At 41.0% G+C, this 23462-nt stretch overlaps 1 protein-coding gene and 1 pseudogene across 2 annotated transcripts; one reads left to right on the top strand and one right to left on the bottom strand.

The window, feature by feature from the left end:
- The first annotated feature begins 16 nt into the window (after positions 1-16).
- TFB2M (transcription factor B2, mitochondrial) lies at positions 17-21380 on the top strand. Of its 2 annotated transcripts, XM_036355116.1 has the most exons (8): positions 17-468; positions 1364-1452; positions 8390-8540; positions 9144-9292; positions 11370-11459; positions 14887-14949; positions 18118-18281; positions 20640-21380. In XM_036355116.1, exons 1-8 carry the CDS (start codon positions 162-164, stop codon positions 20815-20817), a joined length of 1191 nt encoding a protein of 396 aa, XP_036211009.1. In that variant the 5' UTR covers positions 17-161; the 3' UTR covers positions 20818-21380. The 2 variants fall into 2 exon arrangements, with proteins under 2 accessions (XP_036211009.1, XP_036211010.1); XM_036355117.1 differs by lacking the exon at positions 14887-14949.
- LOC118678946 lies at positions 3506-3877 on the bottom strand (annotated as a pseudogene).
- Positions 21381-23462: the final 2082 nt, after the last annotated feature.

The raw sequence follows: 23462 nt of genomic DNA, 5'->3' as shown, positions 1-23462 counted from the left end.
AAAGAGCCAGGAGAGGTGGGGCGCATGCGTGGTTTGTAGTGTTTGCTGCTGCCCGGCCTAGTCAGGCGGCGGGGTGAGCCTGCACGTGGGGCTCCCGGGGCGGAGGTGGCGGCTGTTGTAATGACGCTGGGTGACATTGGGACGGACGCTGGAGTTTAAGGATGTGGGCCCCAATGGCGGGGCTCTCTCCGCGGCTGACGCTGGCAGCCTTTCCCGGTGCTGCCCGCCTTTGCCTTTGGAGGGCCGGAGCGGCGAGGTGGAAGGGCGTCCCGGCGAGGAACCGCCGTGGTTTGTCCGACTTTCGGCCGAAGCTGGCGCCCAGTGAGGGTTTCAAAGTGCTGCCCCCCGGGGTGTCCAAGAGCCGCCTTGAGTCCAAGCGCTACATACTCAGTCCGGACCTGGCCGAGACCATGGTGCCGTTCCTGCTGCGGAACGACGGCTGCGACCTGATCCTGGAGATCAATCCAGGTGAGTCCGTCGTGGACGTTGTCCTCTCGGACGGGCATCACTTCTGCGAACTTACACCGCCCGCCCGCGGCCGCCGGGAGCACAGAGCCCCTTCCGGTGCGGTCAGTGTCAGCCTTGCTCCGGAATGGTTCTGGAGCAGTTGGCACGCCCCAAAATGGTTTGGTAGAACATGCTTGTCGATTCCACCGTCTCCCCAAGACACTTGCAATCCCCGTCCCCCCAAAACTTTCATTTTACCCTTCCGTGAATCTAGAGACCATCAGCAGAGAACACTCTCTTTATAGACTTCTTAAAAAGTGACTTCTTTTGCCCTAACCGGTTTGGCTCAGTGGATAGAGCGTCGGCCTGCGGACTGAAAGTTCCCGGGTTCGATTCCGGTCAAGGGCATGTACCTTGGTTGCGGGCACATCCCCAGTAGGGAGTGTGCAGGAGGCAGCTGATGGATGTTTCTAACTCTCTATCCCTCTCTTCCTCTCTGTAAAAAAATCAATAAAATATATATTTTTTTAAAAAGTAACTTTTAAAGCTCCGTTTTCTATCTTGAGGAATCAGTTCTATTTAGGATAGTTCATGGTTAAATGGCAGGCTAGAGGCAACCTTGTTGTTTGCCCTCCTCCCGCCCCCGCCGCGTTTTTTTTCTTGAGAGTGAAACATGGTGATTAGAGCGCAGGTTTTGCAGTCTCGGACAGCATGGGTTCAAAGCCAAGCAGCACCCCTTGCCGTTGGTGAGGGCGGAGGCCAGTGACTGCGTCCAACCCCCAGTAGGGAGTGTAACATCTACTTTGGGAAGGACGTAAGGATTAAAATTAGGTAACACGTGTAAATCGACTGCTTTCTTTGATATTGGAAGAAATTGAACTTGGTAAATAATCTTTTCCTTCTGTTAATATTCCAGGTCCTGGAATCCTGACGAGAGCACTGCTTCAAAGAGGTGCCAGAGTGATTGCCCTTGAAAGTGACAAAACTTTCATTCCACATTTGGAGGTAGTCGATTTTTAGTTTCTGAAAAATAACGTCGTTGAAGCCACTGCCCTTGCAGCAGTTGAGGGAAGAAAACTTAGGCACACAGTTTTTTATTGTAGACTGACTTCTAGGGCCAGGCGTTACATAGGCTGTCGTCCCCGGTGACTGCAACCTAGAATCAGTGATTGTTGAAGAGCTAACAGGTTGGGGCTCTGAGACTTGTGTTCTGCTTCTCGCTCTGCTAGAGACTAGTTTGGTGACTTAGAACAGAGCTTGGTAACTGGTATTTCTAGGCTTGTTTCCTCATTTTAGACTACGCTGTGCTTCCTGCTTCCTGTGAGCTTAGAATCTGATTGGAGCGCTACGATCAAATGAGTGGGGCTGTGTTAACTCTGGATTTAGAGGTTCAGGGGCAAGACAGACTTGGTATGGTCAGATACAGTGGCATGGAGTGAAGGCATTCTTCAAATGGGTTTTCCAGTGAATTCTCTCTGTTATGTAGTAGGCAGGATTACATAACCGTAAAGTGGAAATTTCTTGCACCATTGTCAACCTGGTTTTTTTTTTTTTTTTTTCCTCTTTCTCCTCCTACTTTACAAATCACTACATTCAGTTTAGGAAACATACTTTTCTATGCCAACTTCCTGAAACCATTCGAAATCTAAAAGTTGTAGGATGAAAACAAAAGATTGTGAAATGGCTATCACATCCAGCTGCTTTCTTTACTTATTAATAAAACTGTGTGCGTTAGATGTTTGTTATTCTACAACAGATTGCTTTGAAAATAATTGAGGGTTTTAGCCCGGCTATTTAATTGATTAAAAATCTGCTGGAATTTCAGAAACACGAAGAGAAAATATGAATTGTTCAAAGATTCAAGATCATGAAATATGATTTAGTACACATAGCCATCTATAATTTCAATTTGAAAATTAAAAATAGGATAGCTTTTATTTTGATCGTTTATAAAAGGCTTTTATCAATTTTTGCTACAGTAAAGGTTTTACTTTTTTTAAAAAAATCGCCAGTCCCTTCTTTCAGCACTAACTTGAACTCAGCCCCTAACTTATTAACCATCATTATGATGAAGTGAAAAGCCATTCAAATAAAATTTTGTGTGAATTCATGTATTTGCCAGAATAAAAGAGAAGAAACCATTTAAATAGAACCTTTGCATAGATGTTAAAATGGTGCTCTTAGCAGACAATACTTCTAGCCTCCCAAAGGCTCTCAAGTGTGTTCCTAAAACCTGAAAGGATTTTAAAGGACGATGCTTGCCTTGGCTAGTGCGCTCAGTGGTTAGAGTGCCAGCCCGCACACCAAAGGGTTGAGGGTTTGCTTCCCAGTCTAAGGCACAGGAGGTAACCAGTTGATGTGGAAGGAAGGAGGGAGGGGGGAAGGAAAGGAAGAATGAAAGGAAGGAGGGAGGGAGGGAGGAAAAGAAGGAAGGGAGGAAGATGCTTGACTGGAGTTTTGTCTAACTAAGCTCCTCCCCTTCCCATTTCCCTGATAAAATGCTTGGGACTCCACATTAACAATGTTTCCAATAGGAACGGTTTGTTTTCCTATCTGGATGTCTGGAGATACACATGCTACAGATTGTGTGCTGTAATAATAAGTCATGATATAGTGCAGTGGTTCCCAGTGCACTGGGGTGCACACGCCCCACAAGGGGGAATTCGAGACTGAGTTATTAACTGAATTTTTTGCATTTCTTGTGGTTCTATGGGCCTCATCTACAGTATATAAATATATATTGTGACATTTATACATTTCAGTTCTCTATTATGTTTTGAAACTTTACTTGCTATTTTTTCATATCACTTCATATATATATACTTTTTTAACAATTTCATAGTGATTTCTTCCTCAGTACTTCAACTGTCCTTTCATTCTTCTCTTTCATGCATGCCGTGTTCTTTGGAACGTGGTTCCAAAGACCAAGTTAATGGCCTTTTAGGCTTCCTTCACAGGAATAGTTCACTTTTTTTTTCATTTTTATAAAACTTGATAAAAAATAGTATTTCAAACTGTACAGTCCCCAGAACTACACAGTTATAGAAAATGCACACACTTCACTTGGCATCTCCAGCACCTTCAGCTTTCTGTGCCTGGTCCGTTTTGGCATCTCCATTTCCTGCGGGGCTATTCCCATCTTTGCCAGCATCGCTTCCCCTTTTCCCTTCCGGTACCTTCTCTCCGTTCTTTGCAGGGGCCTTTTTAGGCTTGGGCTTGGCCCTGGAGGAGCAGGTTGAGCTGATAACCTGGCGGATCTTCTCTGTGGTTCGTCCTTCACCTTGGCTTTATCTCCTTTAGCATCCCCTTCAGCCTTTCTCTTGCTTAGGTGGGGCGTGGCCACAAAAGGGTGGGAACCACTGGTACATCCTGTTTGAATTGTGGAAACTGCGGTTGAAGAGACATCAACTTTCGTGGTAAACTGCCTCATTTCAGCAGGGGTAGAGCACAGCCTTTTCAAACCTGGCTGAAGCTCAGCCCTAGCACTGCCGCCTCAGACCCTTGGGCAAGTAAGGAAGTTAAACTGAATCTTAGCTTTTCCGTATACAAATAGAGACATTAATTCCCACCTGGAAAGGATCTTGATGCAGTTTAAATAAGATAAACTAAAGTGCCTAATGTAATGAGCAGTAGAAAGTCAAAGGTTATTTGTCTTTCCTGTCCTTTTTACTTCCTATTTTTGAATTCTAACTGCAATCAAGTAGAGTTCTAAGATGTGATTTCACTGTTATACAAGTTGAATTATTTTGGAGTTTTGGCTACTCTTGTGTTTGAATTATTGAATGGTAAATGACAGGTACAAAACCAAAAATGTATAAAGTCATAAAGTATATATTCTTTTACATTACCATCAACCCAAAATTTATTATCTTTCCTTAATTAGATTAAAATCTAACTTGTGTAATTTGTGAGATTATTTTATTGTTTTATATATAGTATAATTTGTTGGTGTTTAATTAGTTTTTAACGTATGCATTATATGAATGCTCTTTTTCATAATGCCACACACTTCTGGTTTTCTTCCTTCCCTTTTGGCTTAGTCTCAGCTTCTTGTCCTGTGTACTTGACCCTGGCGATGTCATCGGCAGTCCTGGCTTTAATTACCTTCAACAAGCCAAATACGAATTTATATCTTCAGCCTGGACCACGTCACTGACCTCCCCTTTTAGGTCTGCAACTTCCTACCTCTCATCTCCACTTGGATCGCCTAATAGGCATCTCAGAATTAACATGGCCAAACATATATGATCTCCAGCACCAGTTTATTCCTTCCACTAGTCTTTTCCCAGGGACCCCCTGAAAAGTAATCATTGAAATGTACTAGATTTATTTTTTAAAATATATTTTATTGATTTTTTACAGAGAGGAAGGGAGAGGGATAGTTTGAAATATCGATGAGAGAGAAACATCGATCAGCTGCTTCCTACACCCCCCCGCCCCCCCACCTGGGGATGTGCCTGCAACCAAGGTACATGCCCTTGACCAGAATCGAACCTGGGACCCTTCAGTCCCTAGGCCAACGCTCTACCCATTGAGCCAAACCGGTCAGGGTGAAATGTACTAGATTTAGAAATTGAATAATATTTATAGGTTGAACTCAAATGCTTAAGAAAAATTAGGTTTTTAATTCATAACTTTAAGTTGCCAATTTATTGAAATAGTGATAAATACCAATAGAGGTTTCTGTGTCTGAGAACCTAACTGCATATCAAAGCATATTGCCCTCTTCTAATTGATTACTTGTAACTTCAGATGAAGTTTGTGGAGTCTGTAGCTAATCCTTGCTCTCACTACTAAGTTCTCCAGGCTTCTGCAAGGTGAGCAGGTCAGGGCAGTAAAGATTGACGTGTATTGGCTCTCTCCCTGGGGACAAGGAGCGTTCCTTCTAGAGTTGCCTCTGTCTAGAAAAAGTAAAGGAAGAATTAAGTGGCAAGTGGACAGTGGCCTCCACAATGAGCTAAGTTCATTTGGTGAAGGACTAATTAAACTCTTTAAGAAAAGAAGGAATAATACTCTCTTGAATAATCTGCCTTTCACTTTAATATTTTTGTTTTTCTCGACTGTGAAACATCTTTGCATGACTAGCAGATGGATTGCAGCTCTCTGAGCCCAGCTGTGGGCTCAGAATCGTTGCCCTTGTGCTCCAGGCTGCCACTACTAAGGAATTAGAGAGTAGTGTGAAGGAGCTTTTCGAACAACTAATGATGCTATTACAATAAAGTAAGAATAAGTAAGAATTTGTTGAAGGTGGTTTTTTTTCTTGTACTTACATTATTTTTCAGGCATTCATTTGTATTAACTCTGGCTGGTTTGGCTCTGTGGATAGAGCATCAGCCCTTGTACTAAAGGGTCCTGGGTTCGATTACGCCAAGGGCATGTACCTCTGTTGCGGGCTCAAAATCCTGGCCCTAGTTGGGGCGTGTGTGGAAGGCAACCAAGCGATGTTTTTCTTACTCTCTGTCTCTCCCCCTTTCTTCCACTCTCTAAAAATCAATGGAAAAATATCCTAGAGTGGGGATTAAAATAAAAAAATTATTTTTTGAAGTAGGTCTTTGCATTATTATAAATGACTAGAGGCCTGGTGCATGAAATTCGTGTTCTTGGCAGGGCGTCCCTCAGCTTGGCCTGTGCCCCCTCGCAGTCCGGGAGCCCTTGGAGGATGTCTGACTGATGGCTTAGGCCTGCAGGAGCAGGCCTAAGCTAGCAGGTGGACATCCTTAGCATTGCTGCACAGGTGAGAGAGGCTCCTGCCACTGCCACTGCACTCGCCAGCTGTGAGTCTAGCTCAGGGCTTCTGGCTGAGCGGTGCCCCCCCTGTGGGAGTGCAGTGACTACCCAGTTGGTCAGTTTTGCATATTAGACTTTTGTTATCAAATAAAAGGCTAATATGCAAATTGATAGTTGGGTTGATTTGCATATTAGCCTTTTATTATCTAACTAGAGGCCCGGTGCACAAAAATTTGTGCATGGGGGGGGGGGTCCCTCAGCCCGGCCTGTGCCCTCTCGCAGTCTGGGACCCCTCGGGAGATAACGACCTGCTGGCTTAGGCCTGCTCCCGGGTGGCAGAGGGCAGGCCCAATCCCTAGGTGCAGCCCCTGGTCGGGCTCAGAGCAGGGCCGATTGGGGAGTTGGGGCACCGCCCCCTGTCATGCACAGAGCAGGGCGGATCGGGAGGTTGCAATGCCACCCTCAGTCACGCTCAGGGTAGGGCCGATTGGGGGGTTGGGGCACCGCCCCCTGTCACACTCAAGGCAGGGTCCATGGGGAGGTTGCGGCGCCACACCCTGTCACGCACAGAGCAGGGCCAATCGGGGGTTGAGGCTCCGAACCCTGTCACGCACAGAGCAGGGTCGATCAGGGGGTTGGGGAGCTCCCCCCTGTCACTCACAGAATAGGGCTGATAGGGGAGTTGGGGCACTGCCCCCTGTCACACACAGAGCGGGGCGGATCAGGGGGTTGGGGCGCCGCACCCTGTCACACTCAGGGCAAGGCCGAAGGGGAGGTTATGGCTCTACCCCGTCACACACAGAGCAGGGCCCGTGGGGGGGTGGGGGGGCGTTGGAGCGCCGCACCCTGTCACACACAGAGCCACAGGGTGATCAGGAGGTTGGGGCTCCTTCCCCTGTCACGAACAGAGCAGGGCGGATAGGGAGGTTGTGGCCCCGGCCCCTGTCACACACAGAGCCGCAGGGCGATCAGGGGGTTTGGGCGCTGCCCCCTGTCACGCTGATCCCGGTGCTGGGAGGCATATTACCCTTTTACTGTATAGGATAGAGGCCTGGTGCACGGGTGGGGGCTGGCTGGTTTGCCCTGAAGGGTGTCCTGGATCATGGTGGGGTTCCCCACTGGGGTGCCTGGCCAGCCTGGGTGAGGGGATGATGGCTATTTGCAGCTGGTCACACCCCCTTCAGGGTGGGGGTCCCCACCGGGGTGCCTGGCCAATCTGGGTGAGGGGCTGAGGGCTGTTTTCAGGCTGGCGGGTGACTGAAGCTCCCAACCGCTCCTTTTTTTCTTTTTTTTTTTATTCTGGGCCAGCTTTAGCTCCGAGGCTTGGCTCCAGCTCTGAGGCCTCGGCTGCTGAAAGCAGGTATCTGGTTTGTTTGGGTTCTATAATTGAAACACTGTTTCAACTCCAGCTCTGAGTTCCAGGCTGGCTGAAAGCAGGTTTCTGGGGTTTTGTTTAGCTTCTATATTTGTAACAATGTTTCAAACTGCAAGCTCAGAGGCCGGCAGTGGCAGGTGGGGAACGTTGGCTTCCTCCATCACCGAAGCAAGCAAGCTTCATGTTCGCTTCAAGCTGCCTGGCTGCCGGCTGCCATCCTGGCTGGCAGTTAATTTGCATATCACCCTGATTAGCCAATGGGAAGGGTAGCGGAGGTACGGCTAATTACCGTGTTTCTCCTTTATTAGATAGGATAAAAGGGTAATATGCTAATTAGACTGGGTCGACTGGCCATCGTCCAGACGTCCAAATTCCGGACAAAGCCATGTTGGTGGTGGCCAAGGCAGAGGCAGTTAGGGATGATCAGGTCAGCAGGGGAGAGCAGTTAGGGGCGAGATCAGGCTGGCAGGGGGTTAGCGGTAATGAGGGCATCAGGGGAGGGCAGTTGGGGGTGACCAGGCCAGCAGGGGAGGGCAGTTGGGGGCAATCAGGCCGGCAGGGAAGGGCAGTTGGGGGCGACCAGGCTGGCAGGAGTGGCCAGGCAGGCAGGTGAGTGGTTAGGAGCCAGTGGTCCTGGATTACGAGAGGGATGTCTGCAGGTTTTGGACATCCCACGAGGGATCCCAGATTGGAGAGGGTGCAGGTCGGGCTGAGGGACATTCCCCTTACACACACCACCCCCCCCCCCCCCCGCATGAATTTCATGCACCGGTCCTCTAGTATAGGATAATATTGCATAACACTGAAATATCTTAACATTTTATGTCTGTTTCTCTTTAGTCCCTAGGAAAAAAGCTGGGTGGAAAACTACATGTGCTTCACTGTGACTTCTTTAAACTGGATCCTAGAAGTTTTGGAGTAATAAAACCTGTTGTGAATTCAAAGTTGCTTTTTCAAAAATTTGGAATAGAAACACTTCCTTGGTCAAAAGGTAATTTTTGTAATTTACTAAGCCAAATACCTTATAAGTTGCCAGCTATCTCTAGCAGTGTACCTGCTTTGTTGATGAGGTTTGTGTGCAGATATGTATTGTACAGTTTATGCTCAGATGCTCTTAAGCTGATTTTAAAAACATCCTTACCTGAGGATATTTTTCTATTGATTTCTTTTTTTAGAGAGAGTGGAAGAGAGAAGGAAAGACAGAGAGAAATATCAATGTGAGAGTAACATATCGATTGGTTGCCTCATGCATGCGCCCTGACCAGGGCCCTGGCCTGGGAGCAGCCTGCAATTGAGGTACGTGCCCTTGACCGGGATCGAACCTGGGACCTTTGGGTTCGCAGGCTGACGCTCTTAACACTGAGCCATCCCGGCCAGGACTCTTAGGTTGACTATTGCTTTACCCTCAGCTAGACACAGTAATCTGAGCAATTGTGCCAAGGTCAAGTTCCATATCATGGAGACATGTTGAGGCTTAGTTTTAATTGAAATAAAATTTATATAGTTTGTTAATTTAGTTTGACTCAATAAACTATAGTCACAGGAAAATAGTGTTAAGAATTTATTCAAATATTTTTGCTTGTATACTTAACAGGTATCCCTTTGAAAGTCGTTGGAATCTTCCCAACTAAAAATGAGAAAAAGATGATTTGGAAAGTTTTACATGACATATATTCCTGTACTTCTATATATAGATATGGACGAGTAGAACTAAATTTTTTTTTTAATGAACTGGAATCCCAGGTAGGTTTCTAAGAAGTACTTGACTAGTATTTTATCTTAAAAGACTTCTGTAATTTTTCTCTAGTCCTAATCTGTATGATTTTATTTGGGGCTCATGACAGAAATGTTACCATTTTAACTATTTTTAAGTGTGCAATTTAGTGGCAGTAAGTACAGTTACCTTGTGGTACAACTGTTACCACCACCTATGTCTTCTCAGAACTTATTCATCATTCCATATTGGAACTCTGTGCCCATTAAACGCCAACTCCACATTTTCCTCTCCCATGAGCCCCAGCTATCATTCTACATTGTCTCTATGAATTTGACTATTCTAGGTACCTCATATAGTTGGGGTTGTACAATATTTCACTTTTTGTCTGATTTATTTCACTAAGTAATTGTCTTAGGGTGCATTCAAGTTGTAGCATGTGTTGGAATTTCATTCCTTTTTAAGACTGAATAATATTCCATTGTTCACACACCATGTGAACACACACACACCATCTTTGTTCATCCATTCATCTGTCAGTGGACACGTGGGTTGCTTCCACTTTTTGCTTATTGTGAATAATGCTGCAGTGAACATCGGTGTGCAAATATTTCTTTGAGTCCCTGCTTTCAATTATTTTGGGTATATATTGAGAAGTGAAATCGCTGAATCATATGCTAATTCTATTTTTAATTTTTTGAGCAGCCACCATACTGTTTTTCATAGTGGCTGCCCTATTTTATACACCATCAGCAATGCACAAGTGTTCTAATTTCTCCACATTCAACCCTTGTTTTCTGTTTTTGTTTTTGTTTTTATAATACCCATCGTAATGATTTAAAGTGGTATCTCATCGATGTTTTGAATTTTCATTTTCCTAAATGATTAGTTATGATGAACATCTTTTGTGGTTACCGATAATTTGTGTTTGGAGGAATTATCAGGTTGTCTATTTTTTGGTTGTTGGGTTTTAGGAGTGCTTACATACTCTTGATATTAATCCCTTCTGCGGTATGTGATTTGCAAATATTTTCTCCTGTTTTATGGGATACCTTTTTACATTGTTATGGTGTCTTTTGATTTAGTCCCAAAGTTTATAATTTTGATGATATCTAATTTGTAGTATTGATAGCTTATCAATATTAAGTCTTTCAAGCCATTAACACAAAATGTCTTTTCATTTATTTTTGTGTTTTTTAAAAATTTTTTCAGCAATGTTTTGTAGTTTTCAGTGTCAGTGGAATTGTTTTCTTAATTTCCTTTTCAGATTGTTTATTGTTAGGGTAGTGTGTATTGCTGATTATTGTGTGTTGACTTTGTATCCTTCAACTTTGCCAAATTCCTTTATTCTGACAGTTTTTGTATGTGGAATTTTTATGGTTTTAGACTCTACTTTTAATTCACTCATATAGAAGGTCCTCCTGAAGTCCTTGATGTTGCCTTGATAATGTTTTTCTGCCCAGAATGCCTCCTGTTATTAATCTTTTAATCCACTGTAATGGGAGATATTTATTTGTAGGTAACAGCTGTGGTTAGGATAGTGGGGCTGGAAATGAAGGGATGATTTATTGGCCACTGACTGTGGAGGAGAGTAGGGGTCAGGGAGAGCAGGGGTCTCAGGACCTTGCTGTACGTACAGTGTACAGGAAAGGATGAAAGGAAGAGAAATAGGAGATGCCTTTTCAGTTTCCATTTTGTGGCTAGAATGTCCTAATGCTTCTTTTACTATGGTCTTTTCACACGAGGTTTCCTCTCTCTGAGGTATCTTTCAAGTATCAATCTAAACAATTTTGACTCAAAATTTAATATCCCACCTGGCACATATTTCTAACATACCTGTCCTTCTCCACAAAACATTTTTGTGTATTTTTTCTTTAGTGAGATTTTGCAATCAGCATTGTGTTCTATTTTAAGTGTCCATGATGATATAGTTCAATATGAAAATTTAAAAGGCCTTTCTCTTCTTTGAAATTGTTACAATTAAGATTTTATGTTCTATTTTTCTTTAATTTCTAGAGACTATTAAGGTATTACTATTAAGACAACATTTGGTTTTGATTGATTGTAGTTTTGTATAACAAGTACCTTCTATTTTCCTCCTCCTAGAGGATGATGGCAAACCCCCTGAACCCTAACCTGTACTACGCATTAAGTGTGCTCTGGCAAGTAGCTTATGATGTGAAGCTTCTGCATACGGTGAGTGGAGACCTTTGAATTTCAACATGCGGGGGGGAAAAACAAGACACTAATAAAAAAATTTCAACAGGGAGCTTGATTGCTTTCAGAGAGCTTACATGTTAGTGAACAGTGAATGGAGAAAAATTCAAGATTACTTTTATTATTTTTCCCAACTGTGGAATATACTTTTTTTTTTTTTAGTATGTTTTTATTGATTATTAGAAAGAGAGGAAGGGAGAGGGATAGAAACATTGATCAGAGAGAAATATCATTGATTGGCTGCCTTTTGCATGCCCCCTACTGGGAATCGAGCCCGCAACCCAGGCATGTGCCCTGAATGGGAATTGAACCAGTGACCTTTTATTTCGTAGGTAAACGCTCAACCACTGAACCACACCGGCCAGGCTGTGGAATATACTTTGTCCTGTTTTTCTCAGAAATATTTCTTTTCTTTTACTATAAAAATAATATATGTTCATTTTAAGACTGTAAGACATGTAAAAGAACAAAAGAAGACTAAAACACAGTCACTACAGTTCTGCCATCCAGGCGTCACTATTGTTGACATTTGTGGCATATTTTTACTCTTATTTTTTCTATGACTTGTTGTCTTTATATAGTGAAGATTATATTATTTTGTAACTTATTTTTTTCCCCACTTAATAGAAGTACTTAATTAAAAGTTTTTTCCCTTGTCACTGAACTTTTTAAGTTTTTAATGGCTACCGTAACACTTCGTTATAGAACATCCCTGCTCCCATTGTTTTTTTAGTTTCCTTCCTTAGGCAAAATCAGAGTTGTATAATGTGAGCCACACATGCAAGTTTACATTTTTTAGTAGCCACATTATAACAAGTAAAAAGAAACAGGTAAATAATTTAAATATTTTATTTAACCTCAATTCAAAATATCATTTTAGCCCTAGCTGGCTTGGCTCAGTGGATAGAGTGTCAGCCTGCGGACTGAAGGGTCTCAGGTTCGATTCCGGCCAAGGACACATGCCTGGGTTGTGGGCTCGATCCCCAGTAGGGAGTGTGTAGGAGGCAGCCAATCAATGAGTCTCTCTCATCATTGACGTTTCTATCTCTTGTTCCTTCTCCCTTTCTCTCTGAAATCAATAAAGAAATGTGTTTTTTAAAAAATATCATTTTAGTGTGTAATCAATATTTTAGAATTTTTATTACATAATTTACGTTTTGTGTGTGTGTGTGTGTGTGTACGTACATGTGTACTAAGTCTTTGAAATCCAGTGTGTATTTTATAGCATCTCAATTCAAACGACTCATTCTAAGTGTTCAATGGCTCTTGTGGCTAGTGGCTACCATATTTAATAGCTGGGGTCTAGAGTGTAAGAAAAATTAATAAATGCTATTTCTTTCACACCATAATTTGCACATTTTTTATGTTAGTAGATGGAGTGTAGAGCAAGTATTTTTTATGTGATACATGTTTACATATTTTATGAGCCCTCGTTCTTCTAAGGATATAGTGGTTTAATCTTTAAATTTTCCAGCGTGTCTTTGTGGACGCCCTTCATTGATTTTGCCCAGGAACACATTAAGCCCTTTAATGTGCATGCTTAGTTGTTAGAAGATTATTTTGTTTGAATTTTAGCTTTGGTTTCAATTCTTTTTTTTTCCTCCAAAGCATCTGAGATTCTTAGGCTGTATCTCTGTTCCTTGTCTTTTGTATCAGTCATGCTCTCACTGTTTTGCTATATTCCCAGAAATCTGTTCACGTTTAGCCTCCATTGCTGTCCCTGCTTTCTGTCTGCACTGTGTATTGTCATCGTGGTATGGCGTTCTTGGTTCTTCTAACAGTCTTTCTTACCCCGAGTATCTCCTTCCATTCCGTGGGCTTTTCCTCGCAGCCGCTTTCCTTTGGCTTTCCACTCGTTTCTTCATCGAGGCTCCCTGAAGACCAGCTTTCAGGAATCCTTCTTTTCTTGTTCTGCAGTATCTGTTTTCAGAGGCTCTAGGTTGAGTTTTGCCACTGAGTAATCTCCAGGAGAAGAGGTCTTTGTGAACCCAGCACTTCAAGCATTTGTCCATTGTGTATCTACAACCGAGGGTCAGTTGTGGGACTCAGGTTTCCTCTCCTGTGGCCTGGTAGATGGGGGTGCGGCCTCCTCGGTACCCAGTGCTGTGAATGGGCCTGAGTGGGGGGGACTGTGGGACCCACTGCATGCTGCGCTGCTCTGCCTTCCTCCGCGTGGTGACATTCCTGGGACGGCGAGAACTTTACACATGAGCAACAATTGAATTTTCCTTCCACTTCAATTGCCACTTTTTTGACAACACCCTTTTGAATCAGTCTTGTAAGTTTTAGTCTTTGAGTCTTTGTCAGATCCTGTTTTAAACCACTCTTATTTTGGAATTTAATCTGTTTGTGTATATATCTTTTTAAATTTTTGGTTGGGTAATCTTTTAAAGTTATTTCACATACAAATTTGTACGTACAAAAGTTAGATACAAAAAAGTGATCTTTTTAAAATTGACGGGAGTATCTTGTGTATCTCCTAACAGTGATGGCGAACCTGTGACACGCGTGTCAGAGGTGACATACAAACTCATTTTTTTGGTTGATTTTTCTTTGTTAAATGGCATTTAAATATATAAAATAAATATCAAAAATATAAGTCTTTGTTTTACTATGGTTGCAAAGATCAAAAAATTTCTATATGTGACACGGCACCAGAGTTAGGTTAGGGTTTTTCAAAATGCTGACACGCCGAGCTCAAAAGGTTCGCCATCACTGTCCTAACCTGTCCCAACATATTCAGATGAGTTTTAATAATAGGCTTTTCCACTAAGGTAGAACAAAAATATCCTTAATATGACCTGATAACACCTAAACTGATTGTGACTCTAATATCGAAACGTTGTTGGTTATTAAAAATTATAACTTGAGAACCTATTTATGTAATAATATTAAGGGTAACTTTCTTTTATCTAAATAAGTAATAGAGTTACCAATATTGTGATTGACCTTTGATTTTCCTTTTTCGTTTTTTAAAGTATCTTTATTTTATTATTTTTTTCTTATTGATCTTAGAGAGAGGGAGGGTGGGAGAGAGAAAGAGAAACGTTGATATGAGAGAGAAACATCAGTCGGTTGCCTCTGGCACATGCCCCAACTGGGGATCAAACCTGCGACCTGGGGCCTGTGCCTGGGGAATGGAACATGCCACCTGTGGTGTGCAGGACACACTCCAACCAACCGAGCCACATCAGCCAGGACTGATTCTCCTTTTCTTTATCCAAAATAAAAAAAAAAAGGAGAGAGGTATGTGAACGAACTGTTACATATTTTTCTTTAAACCAATTAGTTTGGTGATTAGGGTTCATTCTGTTGTTTAGGAAAAACATTTCTAAAGGCAACAATAATTTGAGGCCCTTTGACCAAAGAGCAGTAAAAGAAATGTTTTTGTTTAACCTCCCTCCAGGAACCGTGGTCGTCATTTGACATGTGCAGTCAAAGTGGGCAGCGGGAAAAGCCAGAGAGTAAGGTAAGGATGAATGAAGGCCTTTCCCTTCCCCTCTAAGTGGAACATCTTTTGTTCTCTTTAAGATTATCCGGTATTCTGTATTTATTTACATTTAGAATATCTGGAAATGTTCTTTACACATATCTTATTGCTTTTAATAAGTTTAAATTACTTTGGGAGAGATTTGTTCTTTTTTAGCTATTTATACAGAGGATGCTAGCATAGTAATAGACTTACACAGACTCTGACTTCCATTTTTATCTCTTTTGAAATGAAATACATCTCAAATTTGGAAAATGTAATCATTTTACTATTCATCTAATTTGGTAAACTAAAAACAAAATTTTATACCTTATTAATTAATCAGACATTTGTAATATTGTTGCTTGTAATGGTTACATTTACCAACAGGTACATCTGTTTCTAACCCAGGAGGTGGGGCTTTTATTTTATTAGTTTTTCCCCCCCTTTCTAAAGAACCAAAGTGATGATGTTATAAAGCGATCTTCCATTTAGCTTATATCAAGATACTTGTAGTGAAATTGTAATAGAGTAGCTGGAGTTTCAAAAACAATTTTTGAACTCAATTAAAAAGGTCCATGTTAGGATTAAATGCTAATAATGCTTTCATCCAGTGTACCAACTCAGTCTGAAGTTCCCATTTGCTAACTTCTTTTTTATTTTTTCACTCTTGCCACTAAAGGGAAAAAGGAAAATTATCAATTTAGAAATTTATTGTTAAGACTGATAATAGAGTGGTCATTGTGATTTTACTTATCTTTTATTTTCCCCCCCTTTTTTCCCTTTTCCACTGCACTCCACCCAGCATTTCTCTTTCACTCTTCAAAAGCATCATTTAATAGGAGTAATATGTTTTGGCTGGGGACCATTAGGAACTTATCCAAATGCCCCCAAAATGAACACCCTGTATATGAGACACTTTCTCAATGACAGGATCAAAAGCTAAGAGAGTTTTTTTTGCCAACTTCTATAATAATAAAAGTGTAATATGCTAATTAGACCAGACGTCCTTCTGGACAAAGCTGGGGCTACAAGGGAAGCCCAGGTCCCCTGTGCCAGAGGGAAGCCGGTGCCGGCAGCCGGGGAAAGAAAGGCCTACTCTTGCATGAATTTCATGCATAGGGCCTCTAGTAAATATATAAACTTTAGGGATGAAGATGAAATAACTAAATGTTATGTTTCATTAAGGAATTTTATTCAGGTATTTCACATGTATGTTTGATATCAGTGTGCTCATAATTGCTACAGAAACACTTAGAGACATTTAAAGTTTTTTAGAGCACATCATCTTCATTTCCATCTCAATATGAGATTTCACACAATGACTGCATGTTTTTTGCTTTTATTGACATTTTTAAAGTTACAAATAAGCACTCATTTAACATCAGGTAAGTTTTTTCTTCCCCATTTATCAAGTAAATGTGTATCTGTAACTCCAAAACTATTTAGCAGATTGCTTTAAAATATATGTACATATACATATATTTATTGATTTCAGAGGAGAAGGAAGAGAGAGAGAGCGATAGACACATCAGTGATGAGAGAGAATCACTGATGGCTGCCTCCTACATGCCCCCCACAGGGGATTGCGCCAACAACGTAGGCTTGTGCCCTAACTGGGAATCAAAACTGTGACCTCCTGGTTCCTAGGTTGATGCTCAACCACTGAGCTGTGCAGTTGCTTTTTAAAGTCACCTTCAAAAGACATAACAACAATGTATAATATTTTGAATTGTGTTATCTTTGTTCATAATTAATAATTACTAAATATGCCCTAGCTGGTTTGGCTTAGTGGAAAGAGCATCAGCCTGTGGACTGAAGGGTCTCGGGTTTGATTCCAGTCAAGAGCACCAAAAAACAAACAAACAAAAAAAAACAATAATTAATAATTATTTTGTATTTCATTGCCTTCCTTTCTACCAATTCCTAAGCTGCAGCCATCCAAAACTAGAAGTTGGAATTGATTATAATTGGGGGCGGGGGGCTAATATGTCTTCCACACATAGGATATATATTTAGATATATATAAAATAAATAAGTGATCACTACCTAATATATGAGATTTCCTAAAGAAATATAAGGCTCCTTCTCTTCTGAGGTATAATTTTAGGGAGAAAAATACGTCTTAAACTTACATTAAGTCATATATAGTTTTCATTTTAATTAGTGCAATATTGTATACTGGTGCAGGTTGGCAAACTTTTCCTGTAAAGGACCAGTTGGTAAAGTTTTATGCTTTCAGGGTACATATAGTCTCTGTCATGTGTTCTCTGCTTTTTTTTTTTTTTTTTAAATATATTTTATTGATTTTTTACAGAGAGGAAGGGAGAGGGATAGAGAGTTAGAAACATCGACGAGAGAGAAACATCGATCAGCTGCCTCCTGACGCCTCCTACTGGGGATGTGCCCACAACCAAGGTACATGCCCTTGACCAGAATCGAACCCAGGACCCTTCAGTCGCAGGCCGACGCTATCCACTGAGCCAAACTGGTCAGGGCTGTTTTTTGCCTTTTTAAGAAAACACACACACCATCCTTTGCAAATGTGAAAGCCATTTTTAGCTCCAGATTATACAAAAAGAGGCAGGCTGTGGACCCCAGCTTGCTAACCCCATATTTTTAAAAAGTATCCAATTAAAAATTATATGTCAATAGTATTTTCTTATTCTTAGGATCTGGTGGTGTGCTTCAAATACAGAAGAGACTCACTACATGTTTGGGATTGATTTTACCCTATTTACAATAAGCTGTTAGTCTTTATGAATGGTGGCCAAAGACACAGACTCCTGGATTAGACAAAGGGTTTCATTTGCTCCAAGTCCCACCGGGGCTGTGAGGTGGCATGGTTGGATGGTGTGCATGCAGAGGGTTCGCATTGCAGCTGAGGAACAACATAGAGCTGAGGAAACCCACCTGTTTTATGGCAAACATGAAGCAAGCCTGCTTTTGTCCCAGAGAGAGGTGTTGCCTCATCCCTCAAGGTGGCTCACTGCAGACAACCTTGAGAACTGGCCCAGGCAAAGAGCGCTTAGGGCCTTGCATTCTTGGCACAGCTGCTGAGAATATCCAGGGACATTTAGGGTCTGTGGCGATTGAATGAGTCAGTGAACAATGTCTTGCTCTGGCAATATTTTATGACTAACACAATTTATTTTCCCTCCTTTCCAGGAATCATTAGAACAGCAAACACAACAAAACCTGTGTCTCATTCAGTTGACTCCTCATAAAGATTTATTTTCACAACATTTAACATCTGTTAACTATGATGTATTTTTTCACATGACAAAGCAGTGTTTTTTGAAGCGCCATGGCAAGCTAATCGACCACTTAACGTAAGTAAGAAGAATAAAAGCGAGTGTAAAAGTAGCAATTTAATGTGAGAATTATACTTTTATGTTAGAGGCCCAATTTTTATATCTTGTGTACCTTGATTAACAGAATGAGGTACCATGTTTTCACTCATGTGTTTCTCCAAAATACTTCCTCCTGCCTGGCACGCATTTTGAGAAAAGTATAATTATATTTTCCACGAAATCTCCTGAGTTAATTTTTTTCCTTCTTGGATTAACCTTCATGAAGAAGTAGCTGCTTGCCACTGGCTGGGATGGAGAAAGTTGGCGTGATTGATGGAATACCCACCATCTACCTTGGCATTGCCTGTTCTTTTTTTTAATATATTTTCATTGATTTCAGAGAGGAAGGGAGATGTGGAGAGAGGTAGAAACATCAATGATGAGAGAATCATTGATCAGCTGTCTTCTGCGTGCCCCGTACTGGGGATTGAGCCCACAACCCAGGCATGTGCCCCTGGCTGGAATCGAACCAGGGACCCTTCATTCCACAGCCCGACGCTCTATCCACTGAGCCAAACCAGCGAGGGCTGCATTGCCTATTCTTACTGGTTCTGTTTCCTAACCAGAGTAGGAATGGATCATTGTACCACCCTGATTTTCCTGCCCTGAACCAAAATTTTTGTTTCTACATAAAGCTTGGTAAAAAGAGTTATTATCTCCTTTGTATCCACATAAGTATAATTTTTATATAGGGCTGATGTGTACAGTAACTGAATGAGCTGTTAGTTGAACAAAACTTATATAAAAATAAACATTAAAAATGGCAGTAAACCAGTAAAAATAATCCACTATTTTTTTATCTTGTCCCCTTCTGGTAATGGTTGTTTGGGGGGATGGAGGGATGGGATGGAGGGGGATCAATGGGGAACAAATGGATAAAGTCAGTCATCTAGCCACACTCACCAAATATATATACTAGAGGCTCGATGCACAAAATTCATGCAAGAGGCTCGGTTCTTGCAGCTGCAGAGGCTTGCCTCGGCTCTCGCAGCTGTGGCTCTGTCCGGAAGGTCATCCAGAAGGTTGCCTGCTGTCCGGTCTACTTAGCATATTATGCTTTTGTTATTATAGATATGTATATATGAAATTAAGGAACAAATATGGTAACCTGTGGTGCTAAATGTTCAAAATTCCCTTTGAGATCTCTGAATTGAAAGCATATTTCCATCTGTGATGAGGATTCCATTCAAAATGAAAAAGTATTGGAAATATTTTCTACCAAAATATTTCATTGCAGTTGTTCTTATTGTCAGAGGCTCACTGATGATTTCTTGATAGGCTATTACATAAGGCAGTTTTCTGCTTTATAATTTATTCACCAGTAATCTATATATATCTATATATATAAAAGGCTAATATGCTAAGTGTCTGACCGTCGGGTAATGACCTCACATAGCAACACCTGGCTTCCTTTCCCTAGTGACAACTAGCCTTGCAACTTCTTCAGCCCAGAACATGACTTGCTTTATTGCCAGGTGGAAACATTTCACACTTTAACCAGATATCTGTGAGCCATTTTCCCGTGCTTCATCTCATTGGATCCTCACAGAAGTCCTGGAGTAGGTAGATAGGAGACTCGGTGGAATCCTATGTCTTTTCATTAGCTAGAAAAAGGATTTACTGCTGTGTTGCAGACAATTACCTGAAAGAGAAGTTGGGGTGCTTCACTGGGCTGGAAAAAGTTTAGCTAAATCAGAAGCAGGTCTAATTAAGGAAGTTTATTCTATATCTATAAAAGGCTAAGTTGACTTGCGCATTCGTGATACCTACAAAGCTCTCACTGGTGCCAATTGCATGCGTGTGTTTCCATCTGTCATTGTTGATTGTGAATTTGGTTGACACTTCTATTATAGAGTAAGGGCAAATAGCGATATTAAAATATTTCTTCTAATTATTCTAATTAATTTCCTCTCAATGTGAACAAATTCATGCACCGGACCACTAGTTGTTATATAAAAATGTGAAAGATTCCCTTTGAAATTGCCAGACAGCAGTTTCTGCTGTTTGAACTTACTGAGTTTTTACATGAAGCTAAATGGAGTTAAGAATATTTTTGCAAAGAGAGTTAAAGGATGAGAGAGGTAGAAAAGGATTTTTAAATTTAAACTTGAATTTTGTGTAGGAATTGATTAGAATATGTTAACACCTATATCTGCCATGAAACTTTAGGAATAAACATAGTTAAAGCTATATATTATATGCAAGCTTTTTAAATAAGATTAATTATATAGAATAAGATAGGCATTTTACATTGGGCTTGGAAGCCACTTCTATCTATATTAACTGACAATTGTTATGAAAAAGATTTAACAATTTACTTTGAATTTTTTTTTGCAGTTCATTGAGTCCAATTGATGCAATGGACATATTGAAGAAAATAAGACAAGATAAAACAATAAAAATAATAGACATGTATCCTTCAGACTTTAAATGCCTTTTTGAAACTATAGAATGTTCCAAAGATCACACCTGTAAGTGGCTATATGATGACTTCATGGAAGATGTAATCGTATAGGAAACCGATTGGCTACTGCCAAGACAGTAGCTGGAACCGTTTATTTTATTTGGAGATTATAAAACAGTTGAAAAAGAACTAAGTTTTTAAAGCTCACAGTGTTTCAACAGAAGGTAACTATTCTTGTTTTTCACAAACAAAGCAGATAGTTTCTTCTGAAGTTGATATCATTAGTGGATAAAACAATGGCTGCTATTTTATTTACAACTGAATAAAATGAAAACTTCACTTAATTGTGGATTTAATCAGCTTAGAATTGTTTGTTTTAAATTCCTATCTACTGTCAACATACTGGTAGTTGTATGGAATTGCCAGATGAAATTTACTTGTAAAAATCCTTTTAGCTAAATACTTACGTTGCATTACTTTAAATATTCCACTTTCACTGTTGGTTTTTGCATCCTCCGGGGGCAGTGTTCATTTTTAAAATTAGAAAGTAAATTAAACTGATTTAAGTAGTTTGTTTTACTTTTCAGTTTGTTGAAAGGATTAACAAATACTACTGTGCAATTACATTTTAAAATGGCTTACTCTTTTTAGAAATTAAAATATTTTTTAAAAGATTTTGTGATTTTTTTTTTTTTTTTTTTTTGGGTTGTTTCAAATGAAACAAAGTTGACCCTAACTTAATCACTTTAAATTCCGTCATGTATGGTCAATGTACAGTCAATAAATAATTCAGTCTGTTACTAAACGTCTCTTGCATTTTTGTTCCATCAAGAAAGTTTATCTGCCAAAACCGGTTTGGCTCAGTGGATAGAGCGTCAGCCTGAGGACGGAAAGGTCCCAGGTTCGATTCCAGTCAAGGGCATGTACCTGGGTTGCGGGCATATCCCCAGTAGGAGATGTGCAGGAGGCAGCTGATCGATGTTTCTCTCTCATCGATGTTTCTAACTCTCTATCTCTCTCCCTTCCTCTCTGTAAAAAATCAATAAAATATATTAAAAAAAAAAAGAAGAAAGTTTATCTGAAGTTAGACCTTTACTACATGAACCTAAATGAAATTAAGAATATTTTCTTAGCCCTAGCCCGTTTGGCTCAGTGGATAGAGCTTTGGCCTGCAAACTGAAAGGTCCTGGGTTCGATTCCTGTCAAGGGCACATACCTGAGTTGTGGGCTTGATCCCCAGTGGGGAGCGTGCAGGAGGCAGCCAATCCATTATTCTCTCTCATCATTGATGTTTAGATCTCTCTCCCTCCCCCTCTAAAATAAATTAAAAGTATATTTAAAAAAAAGATTATTGTCTTAGGTCATTGAAGAAGCTACTTTATTTTAGCTGAGACATATATAACACTTCGTAATACTTAAGGCATATTACTAAGTAACTCTTTGTAGGGCATATTCTTAACACTTATCCAAACCAGTTCTTCCCAACTTCTCTACTACTGTCATTGGTTTACAAATCAATCTGGCTGGAAACCACATCCTCTTTTTTCTCTTAAAATTCCTGCTGTTCCATAATCTACGTAATCTTCATAATGTCATTCAGTCTTCCCCTCACTGTTTCTTTCCTAGTCCTATGCTTTAAGCCTAAATTTGTTACTAGGTTAGAAGAACGTCCGCTGAGAAACATTTTAAATGTATTTCAGAGGGATTAACTGATGGCCTTTAGGAAGTTGAATAGGGTCCAAAACCCAGAGAAGCACATTTTGTTCAAGCTAGATAAAAGGTATTGAGTATGGGCTCTAATATAAACATACATTGGGGTCAAAACATGAACTAATGCCTTACAAGTGGTATATGCTCTGAGAGAGATCAGGCAGTGTCACTTCTGACAAATAGAAGAGGGCACTTAAGATAGAATTGTTAACTGCTGTGGGAGTTAAGGAAGAAAGGGAGTTAAGGAGGGACAATACAGAGCGTCCAGCTAAGGATGGAGACCGAATTTATAGTGGTATTCTACACTATTGTGTCATTTTAGGACTGAGCAATGGGGAACGTGGATGATTAGATGAATAAAAGTCGTGTATTAAGATTAGCCGGTAGGTCTGTGCACATGAGAAGTTGGTCTGATAGTCAGTGTCTTTCAGGTATGACGGAAGTAGGGCGTGGCCAAGTCTGTTGGTCGGAGCATAGTTGAGTGATGTCTCCAGCGTCTTCCCCCACTGAATCCACCGCTGTGTTTGTGCCCAGGCTGCTCCTCCTACAGGCTGTTCCCAGGCAATGATTAAGCATGGTGAGGACCGCCACTAACTGGCATGTAAGAAAAGCTGTCAGTCTTGAGGTAGTGGACCTAATTACGTTTCATGCCAAATAGCAAACAGTTTCTAGCTGTCTGGTGACACAGAGAACTCTGGATCAAGGACTCCCTCCCTCTTGTACTGGCTAAACCTTTCTTGGAATTTTGCTGTGGTCCAGAACTTCCTACCCAGTCCTCTCTCTCCTCCCATAGAGTCCTGCAGTCACAGCCTGAAGTACGTCACGCCTTCTGCTCCCTTCTCTGAAAACCTTTTCCATGTCTGATCTTGTCTTAGCATCTGCTTCTCTGCAGACCCAAACTAACACAGGAGTCATGGCATGTGAAAGTAACAAGAAGGAAATGGTTGAAATAAAAAGTGTTAGCCAGTTTTAAGTCATTAAGACTCTGGTATTAAGATACTAGAGGTAGCCCAGCTGCTGTGGCTCACTGGTTGAGCATCCACCCA

This window comes from Myotis myotis, unplaced genomic scaffold (genome assembly GCF_014108235.1).
Source record: "Myotis myotis isolate mMyoMyo1 unplaced genomic scaffold, mMyoMyo1.p scaffold_m19_p_21, whole genome shotgun sequence".
Lineage (NCBI taxonomy): Eukaryota > Metazoa > Chordata > Mammalia > Chiroptera > Vespertilionidae > Myotis > Myotis myotis.
The sequence above is the reverse complement of the archived record's forward strand: the minus strand, read 5'-3'. Positions and strand labels throughout refer to the sequence as shown.

What these genes read in the sequence shown, in the direction of transcription:
- TFB2M (XM_036355116.1), top strand. Translation starts at nt 162, where the DNA reads ATGTGGGCCCCAATGGCGGGGCTCTCTCCGCGGCTGACGCTGGCAGCC. An exon ending in GATCCTGGAGATCAATCCAG is followed by an intron (nt 469 to 1,363) that starts GTGAGTCCGTCG and finishes TTAATATTCCAG; the next exon opens with GTCCTGGAATCCTGACGAGA. An exon ending in TTAATGAACTGGAATCCCAG is followed by an intron (nt 9,293 to 11,369) that starts GTAGGTTTCTAA and finishes TCCTCCTCCTAG; the next exon opens with AGGATGATGGCAAACCCCCT.